The 24,400-nt window shown below is 47.4% G+C and overlaps 1 protein-coding gene across 1 annotated transcript; it reads left to right on the top strand.

The window, feature by feature from the left end:
* Positions 1 to 8,817: 8,817 nt before the first annotated feature.
* On the top strand, positions 8,818 to 9,366 carry TMEM217B (transmembrane protein 217B). The gene has a single exon (XM_039467684.2). It carries the CDS (start codon positions 8,818 to 8,820, stop codon positions 9,364 to 9,366), a length of 549 nt encoding a protein of 182 aa, XP_039323618.1.
* The last annotated feature ends 15,034 nt before the right edge of the window (positions 9,367 to 24,400 follow it).

Below are 24,400 nucleotides of genomic sequence, written 5' to 3'. Positions count from 1 at the left end.
TTGCTGTCACTATGTATTAGTTTGCATTTTCTAGAATTTTACGTAAACGGAATAATACAGCATGTACTCTGTTTCAGTCTGGCTTCTTTTACTCAGCATAATGGCTTTGAGATTCATCCATGTTGTATTGCGTATTGATAATTCATTCTTCTTCATTGCTGAGTGGTATGCCACGGCAGGAATGTACCACAGTTCATTTATTCATTTGCCCATTGAAGGACATCTGGTAGTTTGCAGTTTTTAGTAATTATTAATGAGAACACTATAAACATTTGTATACAAGACTTTGATAGATCTATGCTTTCATTTATCTTAGGTAAATATCATTTTAATTTTTTAAGATGCTGGCATTTTTTTTCCAGAGTGGCTATACCATTTTATATTTCCACTGGCAATATATGAAAATTCCAATTCCTCTACCTCTTCACCAGCACTTAATACAGACAGTCATTTTTCATTAAAGCTAGTCTACTTTTTTTTTTTTTTTTTTTGAGACTGAGTCTCCCTCTATTACCCAGGGTGGAGTGCAGTGGCACAATCTTTGCTCACTGCAACCTCTGCCTCCTGAGTAGCTGGGATTACAGGGGTGAGCTACCATGCCCAGCTAGTTTTTCTGTATTTTTAGTAGAGATGGGATTTTATCATGTTGGCCAGCCTGGTCTCAAACTCCTGACCTCAGGTGATCTGCCTGCTTTGGCACCCCAAAGTGCTTGGATTACAGGCGTGTGCCACCATGCCTGGCTGAGCTATTCTAATAGTATATAGTATTATATCATTGTCGGGCAATCCTTCATGTGCTTACTCAGCACCCTTATATCTTCTTTGGTAAGGTATCTGTTCAAATCTTCTGCCCATTTCTAAAAATTAGGCTAGCCAAGTTTTTTTATTGTTGAGTTTTGGGAGTTCATTATATTTCCTGGACACAAATCTTTTATCAGATATATGATTTGTAAATATTATTTCCAGTTTGTGCCTTTTCTTTTCATTCTTTTTCATGTGTCCTTTGAAGAGCAGAGATTTTTAATTTCAATGAAGTCCAATTTATCAATTTGCTATTATTTTATTTATTTATTTATTTAGAGACAGAGTTTTGCTCTTGTTGCCCAGGCTGGAGTGCAATGGCGTGATCTCGGCTCACTGCAACCTCTGCCTCCCAGGTTCAAGTGATTGTCCTGCCTCAGCTTCCCGAATAGCTGGGGCCCCACCACGCCCAGCTAATTTTGTATTTTTAGTAGAGACCGGGTTTCTCCATGTTGGTCAGGTTGGTCTCGAACTCCTGACCTCAGGTGATCCGCCCGCCTCAGCCTCCCAAAAGGCTGAAATTACAGGCATGAGCCGCCGTGCCTGGCTATCCATTTGTTATTTTATGGACCATAATTTTGGTTATGATGTCTAAGGAATCTTTGCCTAATCCAAGATCACAAAAGTTTTCTCCTATTTTCTTCTAGAATTCATATTTTTCTGTTTTATATGTAGGTCTATAATCCATTTTGAGCTCTTTTTTATGTGTGTATGAGAGATATGGATCAAATTGCCCATTTTTGCTCTTGGATCTCCAATTATTTCCGCATCAGCTGTTGAAGAGATTATCCTTTCTCCACTGAATTGACTTTATAGATACATGTATACCCAGTTATTGACTCCATTCTGTTCCACTGATCTATTTGTCTCTCTTTATGCCAATGTCGTCCTGTTTTGATTATAATAAATGAGTCTATAAATCACATTCCTCGATCTTATTTTAGCTACTCTAGGCTGTCTTAATCTGCACTGCCATAACAGAATACCCAAGACTGAGTAATTTACAATGAACAAAATCATGAACTCCTGGGCTCAAACAGTCCTCATGCCTCAGCCTCCCAAAGTGCTGGAGTTACAGGTGTGACCCACTGTGCCTGGTCCATTTATTTTTAAAATTTGTTTTATTTTATTTTTTGAGACAAGGTCTCTTTCTGTTATGCACACTGAAGTGCAGTGATATGATCTTGGCTTACCGCAATTTCCATCTCCTTGGTTTAAGCAATCCTCCCACCTCAGCCTTCTAAGTAGCTGGGATTACAGAAGTGTGCCACTATGCCTGGCTGGTTTTTTTTTTTTTTTTTTTTTTTCTTTTTTAGATGGAGTCTTGCTCTGTTGCCAAACTGGAGTGTACTGGTGCGATCTCAGCTCACTGCAACCTCTGCCACCCGGGTTCAAGCAATTCTCCTGCCTCAGCCTTCTGATAGCTGGGATTACAGGTGTGTACCACGACACCTGGCTATTTTTTGTATTTTTAGTAGAGACAGGGTTCCACCATGTTGACCAGGTCAGTCTCAAACTCCTGACCTCAAGCGATCTGACCACCTCAGCCTCCCAAAGTGCTAGGATTAGAGGCATGAGCCACCATGCCTGGTAGAAAAATTAATTAACTATTACTATTTTCTATACTATGTTTTATGACTTCCTACAATTATATGAAATATGTGTCACAAACACTGACATCTATCCAAGCCAGGGTTTAGGAATTATATTTTTTAAAAGATAAAGGCAGCTCACTCTACTTTTGAGGATTTTTATCTACTTGGTCAATGGATATCAAGAAGCTTCAAGTGACTAAAAACTCAAGAGAAGGAATAAAATATACCACACTGCAATACGAATGAGAATGCTTGATTTTGGCTAAACTAGGGTCGTTAGGGGTACTATACCCAACAAGTGTTGTAAATATTTTGTAGCAAACAATCTACACTGTGGCATATTCAGATAAATAAAATGTATATAAATAATTGATTTATAGTAATCCTGTAATCCAAATGGATTGTCTTCTCAAAGAGAGATTTGAATGTCTGATTTCATATGTTTTCCTTCTCAAAGAGGAGACATTTAAAACATTCTATTTGTGAATGCAAAGGTAAGTCAAAGAAACCACAATTGCTAGAGGAGTTTTTTTTTTTTTAAGGATGAGAGTGGGGAACAAGTCTGCACGGACTGCTGTGATCACAAATGGCTTCACTAAAGTGACAGGATTTGATACGTCTTGAAAGATGGTTATAATTTTAATATATGATAAAGAGACAGGTAATATTCCACAGGTCATGCGTGACGGACCATAACATCACAGCAATCGGGACTCACCAATCTTTCATCCTTAGTCTTTGCTTTCTTTGGATTAAAAGATACAAAGATGCTAATAGTCATGCCGAGGTAAATTATAAAACTTCTCTCCCTATTACCCCTCTCCTTTCTTCACCCATCCAAATTTTTTAAATGGACATACATTGCATTTTTTAAAAAGGCTAAATTTATGTCACCAAACATTATAGGAAGTTCAACTTCCCATATGACAGCACAAGGAAAACCATGGAACTGCTCCCCAGTGAAACTGCTGAAAATTATTTTTAAAACAAACCTGTAAGGCCTCTGGAAATGTCCCCAACGGCATACAGCAAGTGAAGTATCTCTTCAAGAAAATCAATGATCTGCTTTTAAAAAGTGAGAGTCGCCGGGCGCGGTGGCTCAAGCCTGTATTCCCAGCACTTTGGGAGGCCGAGGCGGGTGGATCACGAGGTCAAGAGATCAAGACCATCCTGGTCAACATGGTGAAACCCTGTCTCTACTAAAAATACAAAGCATTAGCTGGGCATGGTGGCGCGTGCCTGTAATCCCAGCTACTCAGGAAGTTGAGGCAGGAGAATTGCCTGAACCCAGGAGGCGGAGGTTGCGGTGAGCCGAGATCGCGCCATTGCACGCCAGCCTGGGCAACAAGAGCGAAACTCCGTCTCAAAAAAAAAAAAAAAAAAAAAGTGAGAGTCAACGTGAACTCTAGACCTCAGCTCAAGGCAGGGGGCAGGAACCTGGTGCCCAGGCAGACCCTGCTGAGGGCATGTGATAACAGAGGGCCCGGACCCCAGCACATACCTTCTTCCACAACCCAAATCTCCTTCTTACTGGCTCCCAGTTCGGAGGACTCCCGAGCAAACCTCTCTTCTCTTCCTTCACCACACTGGCGAGCTACTTCTGTTATGGGGCAAAGGAAGGGGCACAATCACACATGAGGAGAACACAGGACTGTCCTCTGGCCGACCAATTTCCAGTGGGGGACAGCTTGTTGGAAGCCTGACTTGGCCTTTCTCTGAGGCGACCGTACGGTTCGATAAGTGCCTGCTCACTCTGCTTCCAAGGCGGTGCCTTGTTTCTGTGACCTCCAGAAGGCAGAAACGCTGTCCTGATATGGCAGAAGGGACGGAGAAGCAAAAGAAACTAGCTAGTTCCCTCCTGTCCCCTTATAAGGTCACTTATCCATTCATGAGGGCTCTGCTCTTATGATTTAATCGCCTCCTCAAGGCGCCATAGTTGAATGCTGTTGCATTAGGGATTAAGTTGTAACATGCATTTTGAACTGACAAACAGTCAAACCGTAGCAGTCACCGTTTGCCAAGCCGCCCTCATCACCGTCTTTCCCACTCCCATCCTAAGTGTGCGTCTGCCCCCGTGCTCCTCACCTCGATGGACGGGCTGTCTTCCACCCAGGTGCTCATCCAGACTCCTTCTCCCACAGCCCCGGACCCCAAATCTGTCCCCCGACATCCCCCTGCTGCCTCGCTTCACCTCATTTCCTTCCGTAGCCTCTCAACTGCTCTGCCTACCTCCACCTTTGCTCCCTTTCTGACCCATGGCCCTCAAAGCAGCAAGAAAAATTTTTCTAAAATGCAAATATGGCCAGGCGCAGTGGCTCACGCCTGTAATCCTAACGCTTTTGGAGGCCAAAGCAGGCAGACCAGTGAAGGTCAGGAGTTCAAGACCAGCCTGGCCAACATGGGGAGACCCCTTCTCTACTAAAACTACAAAAATTAGGTGGGCGTGGTGGCGGGTGCCTGTAATTCCAGCTACTTGGGAGGTTGAAGCAGGAGAATCGCTTGAACTTGGGTGTGGAGATTGCAGCGAGTTGTAATTGTGCCACTGCACTCCAGCCTGGGCAACAGAGTGAGACCTTGTCTCAAAAATAAATAAATAAATTGCAAATCTGGTTATGTCTGCCTGCCTGCCTGCCTGTCTGTCTGTCTGTCTCTCTCTCTCTCTCTCTCTCTCTCTCACACACACACACACACACACACACCCTGAAGACCTTCTCCTTTACCTTTCAGAGAAACATCCACATGGCCGGTAGTGGGTAAGGATCTTTCCTGATCTGGCCCCTGCCAACCTATACAGCCTTCCCCTCTGCTCAAGGCACGCCAAACTTGCTGTTTCCAAAATGGCTGCTGCCTGTCCCTGTGCCTACCTGGATGCTGTCCCCTTTTTCTGCTTAGTTAATGTCCTTGTCCTTTAAGACCCAAGCTCAGCTAAGAAAAAGGCTAAAAAATAAACAAGAACAACAACAAAAAACAAAACAAAAAAGAACCAAGCTCAGCTATTGCCTCTTCCAGAAAGCCTTCCCTGCTTCTCACGATGATTTTCATCTCTCTCATTGTTACATCTTGACAACACTGAGCCATCTCTTTCTTTACCACGTTTATCACACTGCTTTGCAAGTTTCCTGTTTTCCTTTTCCTTTTTTTTTTTTTTTTTTTTTGAGATGGAGTCTTGCTCTGTAGCCCAGGCTGGAGTACAGTGGCGTGATCTCGGTTCACTGCAACCTCCGCCTCCCAGGTTCAAGCAGTTCTCCTGCCTCAGCCTCCTGAGTAGCTGAGATTACAGACGCATGCCAGCATGCCCAGCTAATTTTTGTATTTTTAGTAGAGATGGGGTTTCGCCATATTGGCCAGGCTGGTCTTGAACTCCTGACCTTGTGATCTGCCCATCATGAGTTTTCTTTTTTCTTTTTCTTTTTTTTTTTTTTGAGATGGCGTTTCGCTCTTTGTTACCCAGGCTGGAGTGCAATGGCGCGATCTCGGCTCACCACAACCTCCGCCTCCTGGGTTCAGGCAATTCTCCTGCCTCAGCCTCCCGAGTAGCTGGGATTACAGGCACATACCACCATGCCCAGCTAATCTTTTTTCTTAATTAAAAAAAATTCTATGAGCTGGGCGCAGTGGCTCAAGCCTGTAATCCCAGCACTTTGGGAGGCCGAGGCGGGTGGATCACGAGGTCGAGAGATTGAGACCATCCTGGTCAACATGGTGAAACCCCGTCTCTACTAAAAATACAAAAAATTAGCTGGGCATGGTGGTGCGTGCCTATAATCCCAGCGACTCAGGGGGCTGAGGCAGGAGAATTGCCTGAGCCCAGGAGGCGGAGGTTGCGGTGAGCCGAGATCGCGCCATTGCACTCCAGCCTGGGTAACAAGAGCGAAACTCCGTCTCAAAAAAAAAAAAAAAAAAAAAAATTCGATTTGTTTTTTAATTTGTCCAGCTTCCACACTAGCATATTTACCTGTCTATCTCCAGTACCAAGCTCAGCCCCCAGCACCGTAGATACTCAATAGATGTTTGCTGTGTGAGTGTTGAATGAACAGAATGTACCACAGGCAGCGACAGAAAGAGAAGTCAGGTCGTTATTATAGTGAACCAGGAAAGAGGTGCCAAGGGTGGGGACCACGGCTGGGGCAGCAGACCTGTGGAACCAGTGGAGTTTATATAGACATTTCCTTGAGACTTGCAGCATGGACGTAGAGCAAAGGAATAAAACTGTGTGGTTCAGGGCCCTATTTTTGGATAATCCAGGCAAATACTCCATGGGTAGTGGCTGCTCTGGAAGCTGCCCTGTGAACAGGGCAGAGGTGAGGTTTTGTTGTGCAGACAGGCAAGTAACAGTGCAGCTATCCACCAGACAACACACTGTCTCCCTCCTGGGCCCCTCCAGGTTCTAGGGAGCACTGAGAGGTTTGTGTATCTGGAGATCTGAGTCGCACAGGGTTGGGAGGATGGTAGGGAATAAAGTATAAGAAATTTGAGATGAATCTGGAAAACATTATGCTAGATGAAGTAAGCCAGATACCAAAGGACAAATGTTTTATGATTCCACTTATATGAGGGACCTAGAGCAGTCAAATTCATAGAGGTCGCAAGAAAAATGGTTAGCAGGGAACAGGGGAAGAGGAGAATAGGGAGTTGATGTTTAATGGATATAGAACCTTTGATGGGAATGATGAAAAAGTTCTGGAGATGGCTGGCCATGGTGGCTCATGACTGTAATCCCAGCACTTTGGGAGGCTGAGGTGGGCAGATCACTTGAGGTTAGGAATTCAAGACCAGCCTGGCCAACACAGTATAACCCTGTCTCTTCTAAAATTAAAAAAAAAATTAGCTGGGCATGATGGTGCATGCCTGTTATTGCAGCTCCTTGGGAGGCCGAGGCAGAAGAACTGCTTGAACCTGGCAGGCAGAGGTTGCAGTGAGCCAAGATCACACCACTGCACTCCAGCCTGAGTGACAGAGCAAGACTCTGAAGAGAGAGAGAGAGAGAGAGAGAGAGAGAGAGAGAGAGAGAGAGAGATTGAGAGACAGACAGAGAGAGAGAGAGAGAAAGAAAGAGAAAGAAGGCCGGGCTTGGTGGCTCAAGCCTGTAATCCCAGCACTTTGGGAGGCCGAGGCAGGTGGATCACGAGGTCAAGAGATCGAGACCATCCTGGTCAACATGATGAAACCCTGTCTCTACTAAAAATACAAAAAATTAGCTGGCCATGGTGCTGCGTGCCTGTAATCCCAGCTACTCAGGAGGCTGAGGCAGGAGAATTGCCTGAACCCAGGAGGCAGAGGTTGCGGTGAGCTGAGATCGCGCCATTGCACTCCAGCCTGGGTAACAAGAGTGAAACTCCATCTCAAAAAAAAAAAAAAAAAAAAAGAAAGAGAAAGAAAGAAAGAAGGAAAGAGAAGGGAGGGAGGGAGGGAAGGGGAAAAGGACGGAAGGAAGCTTCAAACAAGCTGTCCCCCATTGGAAATTGGTCAGCCAGAGGACAGCCCTGTGTTCTCCTCATGTGTGACTGTGTCCTTCCTTTGCCCCACAAAAGAGGTAGCTTGCCAGCGTGGTGAATGAAGAGGAAAGAAGTTTGCTTGGGAGTTCTCTGAATTGGGAGCCAGTAAGAAGGAGATTCAGGTTTTGGAGGAAGGTGTGTGCTGGGCCTAGCCTATCCCAGCCTTGGGCCCTCTGTTATCAACATGCCCTCAGCAGGGTCTGCCTGGGCACCAGGTTCCTGCCTCTTACCTTGAGCTGACCTCTAGAGTTCAGGTCTAACCTAGGTTGCAGCTGGAGGTCTGCCTGCTGAGCCTTCGCCAGCACAACTGTGGCTTATCATTAAGGCATCTTGGCCCCCGGGGCATAGAAGACAGTAAGTCTTGCATGGATCCATAAACCTCCACCCACTCCTGCTGGCCAAACCCTGTGACTTGGGACAAGGCTGGGCCATGCCCAGGAGCGAAGCAGGGAAATTTCTAAGGGCTTGGAAGGAAAGAGTAGCGGGGCCAGGGGATGTCAGGGACGATTCCAAGCCTTTGAGGAGCCATGAGTTTTCTGACTTCAGAGAAGCAAACTCCCCAGATGGAGTTTGTACCATCCTTATTCCCAACACAGGAGCCTCTCAGTTCCACAAACCTGCATCATCAACAGGAACACTCTCTGCCGCTTTAAAGCAAAGCTGGAGCTAGAACAGCAGAACTGGAAGGTACTTAGGAGAGTCCCAGGCCAGTGATACATCCATTTCCCGATGATGTGGTCACATCTAGCTAGTTAGGTCAGAGCAGGGGCCAGCCCCCATGTCCCTTAACTTCCAGCCCATTGCCTGTCTACATACCATCATTGCTGTTCACGATTCTATTTATATCTAAGGCTAGCTCTGCCGTCTTGTCACGTGTCTGCATGATTTTCTTCCTGCAGGAGGTGCTCTGGTAAAACAAGTGTAAAATGAATGCCAGGATGGTCTCCCTCTTGGTGGGCATCTTCTCCGTCCTCAACACCATCCAGTTCTTCATCTTTGACCTGAATCAGACTACACACATTGGCTCTGAGCACAAGTTCAGCATCTACATGGACTCAAAGTCGAAGCTAGTCACTTGGATCCTGTTCCACAGGGCTAAGATCAGCACTGCCCTCTCCCTCACCACCATCGTTGTCAGCTGCTTCCTCCTTTATTGTATCTATAATAATTTCCTCCCCGGGCTGCTGATCTATGCCGTGTGGATCATCACTTATGAGCTCATCAACTTCTCCATAGTCCTGCTCCTCAACAGTATCATCAGAGATGAGTTCAAGCAGCTGAGTCACTTGTACCTCATCTTCCAAATCTCACACATGCTCCTGCACTTTTTCTGTCTGCCCTTCATCTTCAAGCATGCGTACAGCCTTTACAAGGAGCCCCCAGCTGCGAACAAGATAGCCCGCCACAAGTCCTCCTCCACCATTGTAGTGAACTCAAGACTATCGGTCCCTCGGAGAATGTTGTACCGGAAGTGAAACCGTCCCCTGCGGGGAAAGGTGGGAGGGAACGGTGCTCCTCAGCAATGGAACTCTCCCTGCCCCGCCTGTCTTCTGTTGATGCTGCTTGGTTTGTCAGGGCTTTTGAGGTTTATGCACTGTGGAATGATCCTTGGGAGACGGCGGGTTGTGTGGATCAATTATTGTACAGATGTGTGGTGTGACTTGTTTTAGCAGTTAATAATATATGTGGCCTTGTGCTTATTTAATTGTCTCACTGGTGTCTGTTTTTGCCTCTCACAGTCCCCTCTCCTTTGCACTTCCTTAGTTTCTAGTTTTTCCTTTATGGGTTGGCCCACAGATGCCCGTTCTGCTGAGTCCTTTGGAGCAGTATTGCCCAACAGAACTTCCTGTGCTGATGGAAATGTTCTCTATCTGTGCTGGCCACTAGCCATATGTGGTAACTGAGCACTTAGAATGTGACTATTACAACCCAATAACTTAACCAAATTTTAAATTTTATTCCATTTTGGCCAATTTCCGTTTCAATAACTATGTATGGTTGGCTCAAGACTAGCCTATCAGCCTAGCACAGTGGCTCACGCCTATAATCCCAGCACTTTGGGAGGCTGAGGTGGGTGGATCACTGGAGGACAGGAGTTCGAGACCAGCCTGGCCAGCAGGGTGAAACCCTGCCTCTACTAAAAATACAAAAATTAGCTGCGCACGGCAGCGGTGCCTGTAATCCCAGTTACTCGAGACGCTGAAGCAGGAGAATCACTTGAACCCAGGAGGCAGAGGTTGCAGTGTGCTGAGATCACACCATTGCACTCCAGCCTGGCTAACAAGAGTGAAACTTCGTTTCAAAAAAGAAAAAAACAAAACAAAACAAAAAAAACTACCCTATTGGAGAGCACAGGCTTCTGAACATTCACTTTAGAAAAGACCCCATTGGGCCGGGCGCGGTGGCTCATGCCTATAATCCTAGCACTTTGGGAGGCTGAGGCGGGTGGATCATGAGGTCAAGAGATCGAGATCATCCTGGCCAACATGGTGAAACCCCGTCTCTACTAAAAATACAAAAATTAGCTGGGCATGGTGGCGAGTGCCTGTAGTCCCAGCCACTCGGGAGGCTGAGGCAGAATTGCTTGAACCCAGGAGCCAGAGGTTGCGGTGAGCCAAGGTCGCGCCATTGCACTCTAGTCTGGGTAACAAGAGCGAAACTCCGTCTCAAGAAAAAAAAAAAAAAAGAAAAAGAAAATACCCCATTGAAAAGACCCCTTTCCAGAGTCATGCCTCACCCTGCTTCCCTCATACTTTTCAGAAAGCAATTCCTCATGTTGGTTCACAATAACATAGCAAGAAGAATCCCCATTTAAGAAAGTGCCAGAGGCTGGGCGTGGTGGCTCACACCTGTAATCCAAGCATTTTGGAGGCCAAGGTGGGCATATTACCTAAGGTCGGGAGTTTGAGACCAGCCTGGCCAACATGGTGAAACCTTGTCTTTATTTAATTAAAAAAAAAAAAAAAAAAAAAAAAAAAAACTCAGGAGGCTGAGGCAGGAGAATTGCTTGAACCCAGGAGGCGGAGGTTGCGGTGAGCCGAGATCGTGCCATTGCACTCCAGCCTCGGTAACAAGAGCGAAACTCCATCTCAAAAAAAAAAAAAAAAAAAAAAAGTGCCGGGATTTCTCAGCTGAAGCACCATTGACATTCTGGACCGGATAATTCTGTCTGTGGGGGGCGCTGTCCTTTGCACTGCAGAATGTTTAGCAACATCTCTGATCTCTACCCACTCTTCACTGGGAGCATCTGCCTGTCCCCCACGCTATCGCAACCAAAAATATCTCCAGGGGATTAAGCCCACCCATTCCCTCCTGGGCTGGTGGATTATCTAGTTTTCAAGTCAGATAGTAAAACAGGATTGGCTGGGTGAGGTGGCTCACACCTGGAATCCCAGCACTTTGGGAGGCCAAGGTGGATGGATCACTTGAGGTCAGGAGTTTGAGACCAGCCTGGCCAACATAGCGAAACCCCGCCTTTACTAAAAATACCAAAATTAGCTGGCTGTAGTGGCAGGTGCCTGTAGTCCCAGCTACTCGGGAGGCTGCAACAGGAGAATCGCTTGAATCCAGGAGGCGGAGGTTGCGGCGAACCAAGATTGCGCCACTACATTCCAGCTTGGGCGACAGATCGAGATTCCATCTCAAAACAAAAACAAAAACACAGGCTCAACACTTTGAAAACCAAAAAGAACCCCAAAAGTTATCTTCAGGCATTGTCAAATATCCCCTGGGGTGGGGTGGGGGTGGGGCAAAATTGCCCCTAGTTGAGAGACACTATTGAAAAGCAACACAGCCCAGTGTTGAGAGCTGGCAGGCCACTACCTTGAACTAGGAATGCCACTTTTCCTGAGAGCTGTTCACATTCACCACCTGTGCAGTCTTCATCCTAATGCTCTCATTTTATTGCTTGATGAAACTAAGGCTCATTTGGGCTTCAGTGGTAAGATCAAGGTCACATAGTAGCAAAAGCAGGACTTGCATCTCATCATCTGACTTCATGCATGAAAGTCTTACTTGGCTCCCTGATTCGGTTTTACTTTTACCAAGATAAGGAGGCACCTCCTTTTAGGGTAGTTCCTTTTCCTTTGAAAAATGTTGGGAGTGAAGTCAAGAGACATGTTTGTTTGTTTTGGCCATACTCCTCCAAACTATTGAGCATGAGAGTAGTTCGCTTTTCCTGAACCCTCAGTGCCGGGTACTATCCTACAATCCACTCAACTCTTTCCACCACCCTGATTTGAACCTAGGCCAGTTCCCTAAATGACCACAAGATGGCAGTCAGTAATAAGCTTTTGCTAAGCCAGATCCCAAGGGTAGCTGATTTGGATTTACGGAGCTTCCAGCTAATGACTGGGAGCTAATGTGTGTCTCTGCCCCAGTCTCCCAAGGCATGTCTAGTCTAACTGTGACTTGCTAGTACCAGAAACACCAAATATAAAACATGGGCCGACTTCGGGGTTCTGAACCATCCCGGTTGAGGTCGCTGGGGTGGGAGGTGGACTGCGCAACACCGAGGAAACTTGCGTGTTGAAGAAGTGTAGGGAGAAGCAGAGTTCCAAGAATCAGCTCAACCGAGAGTTACTTGAGTTGAGAAAGCTGAAGACGCTCAAATGCAAGGTTGTGCTATCCTCTCTACCAAGACTCTTCCGAAGCATGGTTGCCTCTGCCTTCACTTCCTGGTCTCCTGTTCTCTCTAGAACCCATCCAGTTGGGTTTCACTTCCTCCACCCCACTGGGACTGCTCTTGTCAAGGCCATCTCCACGCTGCTCAAGCCAGTGGTCAGTTCTCCGCCTTTGCTCACCTGTCCTGCAGTGGCCTTCGACTGCTGATCCCTCTCTCCTGCCAACAGGTTTCTCTGGCGGCCCCTGTGCCTCTGTCTCCATCCCTTCCCTGCTGCACTGGCCCCTTCTGCTCCGTCTCCTTTGCTGACCTCTCCTCATCTTCCTGACCTCCAAACATTGGAGTGCCCCCGGCTCAGTCCTTCTCTGTCTCACTGGCTCCCAGCTCACCTGGTCCAGACCCACCACTAAGCCCCATAGGTATCTTCAGCCTGGACCCCTCCCCCTAACCCTGGCTTTGCTTATGCAGTCGCTGCCTGGATGGGGTAGACAGCTCTAACATGGTTCCCGAAGATCCCTGCCAACTGATGCTCACATTCATTGCCTCTTCTGAGATGTGGGCAGGACCCAGTGAGCCTCTCCTAGCACAGAGAATATAGCAAAAGCAATGGGGTGTCCTTTCCAAGGTTAGGTTACAGAAAGACGATGGACATCAGTGCTGTGCGCCCTCTGAGGGAAGCTGGCTGCCCTGTTGAGAGTATCCTTATGGAAAGGCTCATACCGCCAGGATCAGAGGTTGCCAGCCAAGAGCCTGTGAGGAACGGAATCCTACCAACAGTCCATGAGGGAGCTTGGAAACAGATCCTCCCCTACACAACCCTTTTGGTTGTTGTTTTTTAAATGCAACACAAGGTCTCCCTATGCTGCTGAGGCTGGTCCTGAACTCCCGGCTTCAGGCAATCCTCCCATCTTGGCTTCCCAGAGTGCTGAGATGATAGGCATAAGCCACCATACCCAGCCAGGATACGTTTTGTGGCAGCCACTGTTGTAGAGACATGTTTGTAGAAATGTGACATGTACTAGTTATTTATTATTATATAACAAATTACCCCAAAATTAGCAGCTTAAGACAGCACATTTATTCTGTCTTAGTTTTTGTAGTAAGGAGTCCAAACACAACTTACCTCGTTCTCTGACTGAGATTTTCTCAGGGTCTCATTCAGGATGTTTATTGCTTTTATTTTATTTTATTTTATTTTGAAGGCGGGGTTTCACCATGTTGGTCAGGCTGGTCCTGAACTCCCGACCTCAGGTGATCCGCCCACCTTGGCCTCCAAAGTGCTTGGATTACAGGTGTGAGCCACCACACCCGGTAGCTTTTATTTGCTTTTTAGAGACAGGGTTGCACCGTGTCACCCAGGCTGGAATGCAGTGATGCAATCCTAGCTCACTGCAGCCTTGAACTTCTATGCTCAAGCTGACCTCTCACCTCAGCCTCCTGAGTCGCTGGGAATGCAGGCGTGCCACCACATCCAACTAATATAAACTTTTTAAAAAAAATTTTCTTAAAATTTGGGAGTGTAGCCAGGCGTGGTGGCTCTCGCCTGTAATTCCAGCACTTTTTGAGGCTGAGGCAGACAGATCATCTGAGGTCAGGAGTTCGAGACCAGACTGGCCAACACGATGAAACCCCATCTCTACTAAAAATACAAAAATTAGCTGGGCATGGTAGTGGGTGCCTGTAATCCCAGTTACTCAGGAGGCTGAGGCAGGGGAATCACTTGAACCTGGGAGGTGAGGGTTACAGTGAGCCAAGATAGCACCACTACACTCCAGCCTGGGCAACAAGAGCAAAACTGCATCTAAAAAAAAAAAAAAAAAAAAAAAAAAAAATTGAGGAGTGTATCCCAATCCACACTCCTGATTTTCTCTCATCACCTGCCCTAACTTTGCCCAGTCTTTGCCACCTCTACCCTTCCATTGCTCAAGCTAAAGACCCAGCAGGCATCCGTGGGTCCTCTCTTCCTCTCAGCCTGTATCCAACCCCTCCACAGTCCCCGTCAGCCCACCCTTCAGTATAGATCCAGATCCAACCACTTGGTATCACCTCTCCTGCCACCTCCCTGGCCCAGGCTAGCACCGTTTCTTGCCCAGGATATTGCAATAGCAGCTCCTGACTGGCCTCCCCAGACCACTGTGTTCCCTTCACAGCTCTCTGCTCAGCCATCAGAGGGGTCCCGTTGAGGCCTGAGTCAGATCATGTGCCTCCTCTACTCCGCTCCTAACCTGCCAGGGGTCCCCACCACACTTGGAGTAGAAATCCCAAGTCCTTACCATGGCATGCAGCTGCTAAATAACCCAGTCCCCTGCCACCCTCTGATCTCCTTTGTCACCACTTTGTCCGCCCTGCCTCCCTCTGCTGCAGCCACGCTGGCCTCCTTTCGGTGACCCTAACACAGCCAGCACACTCCAGCCTCGGGGCCTTTGCCCTCGCCATGCCTTCTGCCTGGAATATTCTTACTCCAGCTATTCACCAGCTTCCTCTCTTGCTCAAAGGTCATCAGAGAGGCCTTCCCTACCAACCTGTGTGAAACAGCCCATCTACCCCGCCCTATGTCTCTTTCCCACTTATTCTGCCACATGTTTTCATAACATGTACTATCAGCTGACTTACTGTACACAGGTGCCTCTCCCACCACCCCCCAAAAACGTGAGCACCATGTTTACTCCACTGATGTTTCCCCAGCACCTGGTTCAATGCCCAGTATGTAGCAGGTGCTTGATAAAGATTTGTGGAGGCCGGGCGCGGTGGCTCAAGCCTGTAATCCCAGCACTTTGGGAGGCCGAGGTGGGTGGATCACGAGGTCGAGAGATCGAGACCATCCTGGTCAACATGGTGAAACCCCATCTCTACTAAAAATACAAAAAAGTAGCTGGACATGGTGGCACGTGCCTGTAATCCCAGCTACTCAGGAGGCTGAGGCAGGAGAATTACCTGAACCCAGGAGGCGGACGTTGCGGTGAGCCGAGATCGCGCCATTGCACTCCAGCCTGGGTAACAAGAGAGAAACTCCGTCTCAAAAAAAAAAAAAAAGATTTGTGGAATGAATAGACATAGACCCTCATTTTGTTTTGTTTTGTTTTGTTTGTTTTGTTTCTTGGTGAAAAGATATACATGTATTTAGAATTAGCCAGCCGGACTCAGCTTAGATGATCCCACTTTTGTTGGTAACATCCAAAGCATCGTTATCAGGAGCCAGTCGAACACATGCCTTCTTCTCTCCAGCAGGCCGAATCAGGGTGTTGACCTTGGCCACATCAATGTCACAGCTTCTTCACATTCTGTTTGGTCTGGTGCTTGTTGGCTTTAACATCCACAGTGAACACAAGTGTGTTGTCGTCTTCTGTCTTCATGGCGGACTCGGTGATCAGCGGAAACTTGATGATAGCATGGTGGTCCAGTCTGTTTCTCCTGGGGGTGCTCTTCCGAGGATATTTGGGCTGCGTCCAGAGTCGCAGTGTCTTGGGCCGCCGGAAGGTGGGTGACGTGCGGATCTTCTTTTTTTGTGTGTGGCTGTGGACACCTTTCAACACTGCCTTCTTGGCCTTTAAAGGCTTCGCTTTGTCTTCGGCTTTAGGAGGAGCAGGAGCTTCCTTCTTTGCTTTCGGCACCATCTTGTGAAAAGCTGTTTTTTTTGTTTTTTGAGACAGAGTCTCTGTCACCCAGGCTGGAGTGCAGTGGTACCATTGGGGCTCAGTGCGGCCTCTGCTTCCCGAGTTCAAGCAATTCTCCTGCCTCAGCCTCCTGAATACCTGGAACTACAGGTGCTCCCCACCACGCTGGGCTAATTTTTGTGTTTTTAGTAGAGGCAGGGTTTCACCATGTTGGCCAGCTGGTCTCGAACTCTTGACCTCATGATCCGCCTGTCTCAGCCTCCCAAAGTGCTGACATTACAGGCATGAGTCACCGCACCCGGACTGTGGGGCAAATTCTTACCGTTCTTTCAGTCTCCTGTTTCTATTCCTTTCCTCTCTCATTCACTTCTGCAGTCTCTGGTGAAGAATCTAGACACAGGTAGGGAAATACGCACAAAGGATACGATTGCAGCCCCTTACTCCTTTCCTTTTGTCCCAGGCCTGTTCCCTTGCACCAATTGCCGCCACTAGAAGCACCACCTCATCTCCCAGCTCCATCTCACCAAGTGAAAAACAAGTCTTCCCAACAATGCAGGGGTCCCCAGGAAGAGTAACACTCTAAGCGCTGTCACCCACCCCTGACACTTTCAGTCCGCGAAGATTCCCCAACCTTCTGTCCTACTTTTCTTCATACAGTTTGTTACTGTGTTGCAGACCTTGAGTTAGCAATTGGGGAATACCTGGGGAAGCAAGACAGCCCACATTCCAAGGGGCTCCCAGCGCAGTGAGGGGCCAAGCCACTTGGGCCATTTGGACCCAGGACGGTAGGTGCTAGAGGAAGCACTGGGGGCCACAGGAGGAGACCTTGGAGGTAGAGAGTCAGGGAAGTCTTCCTGGAGGAGAAAAACCTTTAAGCCAAGTCCTAGAAGATAGTATAATTTAGCTCTTAGAGAGCAGGGGAAGGCCAGGTGCAGTGGCACACGCCTATAATCCTAGCACTTTGGGAAGCTGAGGCAGGAGGATGGCTTGAGCCCAGGAGTTCGAGACCAGCCTGGGCAATATAGTAAAACCTCATCCCTACAAAAAATTTGAAAATTAGGCCAAGAGCAGTGGCTCATGCCTGTAATCCCAGCACTTTGGGAGGCCAAGGCGGGCAGATCACAAGGTCAGGAGTTTGAGACCAGCCTGGCCAATATGGTAAAACCCCATCTCTACTAAAAATACAAAAATTAGTGGGGGTGTGGGGGCGCCTGTAGTCCCAGCTACTCAGGAGGCTGAGGCAGAAGAATCGCTTGATTCTCCAGGAGGCAGAGGTCGCAGTGGGCTGAGATCGCACCACTGCCCTCCAGCCTGGGCAACAGAGTGAGACTCTGTCTCAAAAAACAAACAAACAAAAATTTAAAAATTAGCCAAGCATGGTGGTTCGTGCCTGTATCCCAACTACTTCAAAGTCCGAAGTGGGAAGATCGCTTGAGTCTGGGAGGCAAACGTTGCATTGAGCCAAGATCACACCACTGCACTGCAGCCTGGGTGACAGTGAGACTCTGTCTCCAAAGAAAGAAAAGAAAAAAGAAAGAAGGGAGGAAAAGAAAAGATGGGAGCCTGAGAAGGTGCAGGTACCCCTGGGGTAGCAGAGCTGTAACTCTTTTCAGCCATTTCCACCTAAGGTGGCAGGAGGGGCTATGTGCAGGGGCGATAGTGTCAAGAGGAAGCAAACAGGCATGGAACTTCCCCAAAGATAAGAGGGTCTCCCCCTTTCCCACGCCTCTGCTGTTAGGTGTCTAACCACCAAATATTTCTTCGGTAACTTTCCCACCTGACAGCGGCTGCCTTTAGCTGCAAATCATTTCTAACGATAGTGTTCCGCAGAGGACAAACTTGATTCCCTGTCAGTTTCTCCCCACTGGTTGGAGATGTGTCAGTGTTTCCGTGAAGTTTACTGCTTTTCACCTTGCCGCCTTATTCCATTTATCTGGCCTGCCCCTAGTCCTCCCCACATGGATTGCTACCTTTCCTCAGTGTATTTTTTTTTTTCTTTTTAAAGACAGGGTTTCACCATGTTCGCCAGGATGGTCTCCATCTCTTGACCTCCTGATCCGCCTGCCTTGGCCTCCCAAAGTGCTGGGATTACCGGCGTGAGCCACCTCACCCGGCCTCTGTATTATTATTTTTTTTTTTTAGTTAGTCTTTTCAATGTGTTTGCTGTGGCATGCAGGTGGAGTGCAGTGGTGCCAGGCTCAAGTGATCCTCCTGCCTCAGCCTCCTGAGTAGCTGGGATTACAGGAGTATGCCACCATGCCTGGCTAATTTTTGCATTTTTTTGTAGAGACAGGATTTTGCTCTGTTGCCTGGGCTGGTCTCGAACTCCTGGGCTCCTGTGATCCTCCGGGCTCAGCCTCCCAAAGTGTTAGGATTACAGGCGTGAGCCACTGTGCCTGGCCTCCTCAGTCTCTTCAGACTGTTGGTCTGTACACATGGACTAAAGCTTTGCTTTTCCCTCCACCCCCCTGCATCACTCTCTCCACCCAGCAAGGGTTTTACGAAGGGTCCTGGGAACCAGCCCCAGAGGAGGCTGCCTGGAGACAAGCACTGAGACCCTGATTCCCGGACACACAGGGAAGGTGTGCAGGGAAGCGCTCCCAGCCTCCCTCCCGCTTCATCCTCTCGCTATTGGTAAAAGAGGAACTTATTTAAATGTTTACTTTTTTCCCCACAAATAACTTAGGATTTTATTCCCTGGGAAATCGTTTTTACAAATGCCTCTGATCATATTTTGTTTCATTAACAAGGAATTTTTTTGTTTTGTTTACCCCTCTTTTATTATTTATTTATTTTTAATTTTATTTTAGATTCGAGGGCACATGCGCAGATTTCTTATATAGGTAAGTTGCATGTCATGGGGGTTTGGTGTACAGATTAGTCAGTCACCCGGGTAATAAGCATAGTACTCCTTTGGGAATCTGAGGCGGGTGGATCAACTGAGGTTAGGAGTTCGAGACCATCCTAACCAACGTGGTGAAACCCTGTCTCTACCAAAAATACAAAATTATCTGGGCGTGGTGGCAGGCGCCTATAATCCCAGCTACTCCGGAGGCAGGAGAATCGCTTGAACCTGGGAAGTGGAGGTTGCAGTGAGCAGAGATCATGCCACTGCACTCTGACCTGGGAGAAAAGAGCAAAATTCCGTCTGAAAAAAAAAAGCATAATACTTAATAGGCAGGTTTTTTTCTTCTTTTTTGTAGTGACAAGGTCTCACTGGTTTTAAACTCTGAGCTCAAGCGATCCTCCCACCTCAGCCTCCCAAAGTGCTAGGATTCCACAGATTGTGTTTGTTTTTCAGACAGGGTCTCACTCTGTCGTCCAGGCTGGAGTGCAGTGGCATGATCTCAGTTCACTGCAGTCTCCGCCCCCGGGCTCAAGTGGTTCTCCTGTCTCAGTCTCCGAAGTAGCTGGGATTACAGGCATGCACCACCATACCCCACTAGTTTTTGTATTTTTAGTAGTGATGGGGTTTCATCACTACTGTTGGCCAGGTGGGTCTCAAACTCCTGACCTCAAGTGATTCACCTGTCTTGGCCTCCCAAAGTGCTGGGATTACAGCTGTGAGCCACGGCGCCTGGCAAGATTCCATAGTTTTGTAATCCTCGCTTTTCTGCCACCTTCCACCCTCTAGCAGGCCCCAATGTCTGTTGTGCCCTTCTTCGTGTCCATATGTACTCAGTGTTTAGCTCCCACTTGTAAGGGAGAACGTGCAGTATTTTTTTTTTTTCTGTTCCTGTGTTAGTTTGCTAGGAAACAAGGGTTTTATGCATGTGTGTTTGGTGTATGATTGTGTGCACCTGTGCATCTGTGATGGTGTGTGTGAATGTATGCATTTGTGTCTGTTGTGTCTGTGTGTATATTTGTATATCTGCGTTCGTGTGTGTTTGTATTTGTGTACGTTGTGTCGGTGTGTATGTTTGTGTATCTGTTCTGCGTTCGTGAATATGTATATTTGTGTATGTTGTATATGTGTCTCTGTGTGTGTATCTGTTTTGTGTTCGTGAATATGTATATTTGTGTATGTTGTATATGTGTGTTTGTATGCCTGTGTTTGTGTATGTGTGTGTGTTTGTGTATATGTAAAAGACTGTCACCTGAACCCAGAAGTCAGAGGTTGCAGTGGGCTGAGATTGCACCACTGCACTCCAGCCTGGCAACAGAGTGAGATACCCTCTCAAAAAAAAAAAAAAAAAAAAAAAAATTTACTTGATGTCTTCTGTACTGGAAGGGCTTAAAAAGAAATAATTACTTGGTGATTATCAGAAATAACTTACGTATTTTTAAAGATATTTAAAACTCAAATTTTTTTTTCAGACTTTACACGTTTTTAAAATCTCCTTCTGCCTCCTACCAAGGCTGACTCTTCTCTTCAGAAATGTATCCCATGAAGGGCATCTTATTTAAAATGTATGTTTGGTTTCTCTTCCCCTGACAGTGTGGTACTGACAAGATATGTTTTCAGGCCGGGCGCGGTGGCTCAAGCCTGTAATCCCAGCACTTTGGGAGGCCGAGGCGGGTGGATCACGAGGTTGAGAGATCGAGACCGTCCTGGTCAACATAGTGAAACCCCGTCTCTACTAAAAATACTAAAAAAAAATTAGCTGGGCATGGTGGCGTGTGCCTGTAATCCCAGCCACTCAGGAGGCTGAGGCAGGAGAATTGCCTGAACCCAGGAGGCGGAGGTTGCGGTGAGCCGAGATCGCGCCATTGCACTCCAGCCTGGGTAACAAGAGGGAAACTCCGTTTCAAAAAAAAAAAAAAAAAAAAAAAAAAAAGATATGTTTTCTGAATGATGTGATGGAGAATGGACTTGAAGTCAGCCTGCTTCTCAGATGGAGTTTCAGGGAAAATAAAGGATTCCTTTCAGAGTCATTGGGAGAAAGTAGTTGTAAAAGTGTCCCAGTGGCTGGGCACAGTGGCTCATGCCTGTAATCCCAACATTTTAGCGGGGGGCCAAGGCAGGAGGATCGCTTGAGCCCAGGAGCTCAAGACCAGCCTGAGCTGGTCAGTACAGGGCAATATAGTGAGACCCTGTCTCTTAAAAAAAAAAAAAAAAAGAAAAAGAAAAAGTGCCCAAGCAATTAGGAGTCCTCTCAATTCAGCAAATAAACATTTTGCAGCTCCTTTCAAGGACTTCCCAGGCCCCCACATCTTCCTCTCCAGCCTCCTCCCTGCTACCTGGACCTCAGCCTGACCCCATCTACCCTACCCTTTGATCTGAGGAGTCCTTGCATTTTTTGGCCTGATTGGGACTATTTTATTTAGCATTTGATCACTTTTGTATGAGAACCATCCACCTTCTCCACCTTCTGACATCTGGAGCACACCTATGTTTCCTAAACACATGCATTCACACCTTCTTTCATTCATCAAAATTTATTCATTCATCCAAACATGCTTATTAACTATATGCCAGGCATTGTGCTAAGTGAGGCAAAAATTAAAAGCAGAATGCAGTCTTGGCCCTGAATCAAGAAGGTAGCGTGTCAGGAAATCATTAAAGTACTATGTGATAAATCAGGTAAGAGAGGAAGTCCAAAGTGCTATCTTATCTTTATTCGTCAGTGATCCGTTCAACAAATCTTTATTGAGTTCATACTAAATATATCAGGTCCTGTTCTAGATATTGGAGTGACGAAGGTGAAGAAAACAGATAAATTCCTACTCTCACAAAACTTACATTCTGAGGAGGGAAAACCAATGATAAGCAACAAAATATGCACATCTATGTAATAATTTCAGCTGTGATAGGTGCTGTGAAGATAATAAGATGGGGAAATATAATAGAGAGTTTGGTTCCAAATAACAAGACTTTGCCAGTCCTAGTAATTCTACCCTCTCATGATTGACTGGTTCAGGAATAGGCTCATGACTCAACGGAGGCGGGCAGCCAGGAGACCTTTGGACAAAGGTTGTCTCTCTGGGGAGGTGATGCTTAACAGGACAGAGAAGACCTGTGGGAAGGGCACTCGGAGCAAAGAGGAAAGCAAGGGCAAAGTTCCAAGCAGGGGGAGCAGGTCTGGAGTGTTGAAAGAACAGTCAGAAAGCCAGGGACTGGGCTGGGCTACCACACTGGGCTGGCAGTCTTCATAAACATCAATCCACAAGTTTATCTTTGCCATGTTTGTTGAATTGCTCAAATAATTTTTATTTTTTTAGAGATAGGATCTTTCTCTGTTACCCAGGCTGGAGTGCAGTGGTGTCACAGTTACTGCAGCCTCACACTTCTGGGCTCAAGCAATCATCCTGCCTCAGCCTCCCAAGGAGCTGGAACTACAGGTGCACGCCACCATGCCTAGCTAGTTTTTATTTTTTGTAGAGATAAGGTCTTGCTTTGTTGCCCAGGCTGGCCTTGAACTCCTGGTCTTAAGTGATCCTCCCCACTTAGCCTCCCAAAGTGCTGGGATCACAGGCATGAGTTACTGTGCCTGGCCTCAAATAGGTTAAGTAGATGTGGCAGGCTTGATTTTCTCAGGCCATCTATTCCTGAGTAGGTTACGCTTGGCTAGATGTTCAATGACCTGTTTATTATTACAATTCTATAGACTAGCCAGGTATGGAGGTGATACTGGTCTGCATTTCCAGGTGACTTGCCAACTAAAGTCAACATTTATGGAGTGCTACTTGGACTAAGCAAGACTTGGACAAAAGCATTGAGCGAGATTTTCCCTCCAGGTGCTTACCGTTTAGTGGAGAGAAATATGTAGATAAGCCAGCAGAACCAACACTGAGTGAGTATAAACAATAAAAAATCATATTGTTTTTCCTATTTTACATTTAAGGAAACTGAGGCCCCGTGTTCCTGCCCTTGAGGTGCTCATGGGGTAGGAGGGGAAGCTGACGGCTAAGTACATTAATTGTGATACCAAATAATAAGGGGTTTGGGGGTATAAAGGGGTAGATTAACTCTTTGTAGGTGACTTACTGGTAAGAAAGCCTTCTTTGGAGAGGTGACACACAAGCTGGGTTTTGAAAAATGAAGATGGTCGCTGAGCACAGTGGCTAACGCCTGTAATCCCAGTACTTTGGGAGGCTGAGGTGGGAGGATCATGAGGTCAGGAGTTGGAGACCAGTCTGGCCAACATAGTGAACCCTGTCTCTACCAAAAACACACAAAAGATTAGCCAGGTGTAGTGGTCCATGCCTGTAGTCTCTGCTACTCGGGAAGCTGAGGCAGGAGAATCTAGTGAACCAGGAGGCAGAGAGGTTGCAGTGAGCGGAGATCGTGTCATTGCACTTCAGCCAGGGCAACAGTAGGAGACTCTGTCTAAAAAAAAAAAAAAAAGAAAGAAAAAAGAAAGGAAGAAAAGAAAAAGAAAAAGAAATGAAGACCGTTCGCAGGGCCAATGGTTGTGGGGTGGAAGGCCAAGGGTCAGAACTTGGGCAGAAGGCATTCCAGTCGGAGGGCACAGCAAGTGCGAAGACAAGGTGGTGTGGAATGAGATGGAGTGTTGCAGGGATCGGGAGCTCAGTGGGGTTGCAGCAGTGCTAGTGCATAGCAGCTGGAGGGGAGGCTGGAGAGGGAGCAGCTGCCATGTCTTGAAGAGGACTCCCCTCCACCACGCGCCACTTCTCATCCCCCAAGCAAATCCTGCTGTGCTAAGTTTGCACTTTTCTCTGGGACAGCGGTAAGGGTTGTAATTCATCCATTAGAATATTGTGAAATCAGTTCAGCAGGTCAAAAAGGAATCCAATGGGACAGACTAGACTGGAATAAAATAAAGATGCTGGCTGGGCCCTGTGGCTCAGGCCTGTAATCCCAGCACTTTGGGAGGCTGAGGTGGGCGGATCACGAGGTCAAGAGATCGAGAGCATCGTGGCCAACATGGTGAAAACCTGTCTCTCCTAAAAATATAAAAATTAGCTGGTCGTGGTGGCAAGTGCTTGCAGTCCCAGCCACCCGGGAGACTGAGGCAGAATTGCTTGAACCCGGGAGGTGGAGGTTGCAGTGAGCCGAGATTGCGCCACCGCCCTCCCCCTGGTGACATAGCAAGACTCTGTCTCAAAAAAAAAAAAAAAAAAAAGCTGGTATTAAGAGTAAGTGCTGAGGCGCTGCGGAGACGCGTAGAGGAGCGCGCCCCCCGGCCGCTGCCGCCCCTGGCCCGTGCCGTCACCCCGCTTCTCCGCGCCTCGGACGGTACCCAGCCAGCTCCTGGCGCCGCGCCGCTGCGCGGACCTGCCCTCCCGACACCTCCCGGGACCCGGGACCCCCGCCCGGCCGCTCGCCCGCTGCCCGCCGGCCGCACACGTCCCAGGAGCCGGGCCTAGGGC

The sequence above is a fragment of the Saimiri boliviensis genome, chromosome 4 (assembly GCF_048565385.1).
Source record: "Saimiri boliviensis isolate mSaiBol1 chromosome 4, mSaiBol1.pri, whole genome shotgun sequence".
NCBI lineage: Eukaryota > Metazoa > Chordata > Mammalia > Primates > Cebidae > Saimiri > Saimiri boliviensis.
The sequence above is the reverse complement of the archived record's forward strand: the minus strand, read 5'-3'. Positions and strand labels throughout refer to the sequence as shown.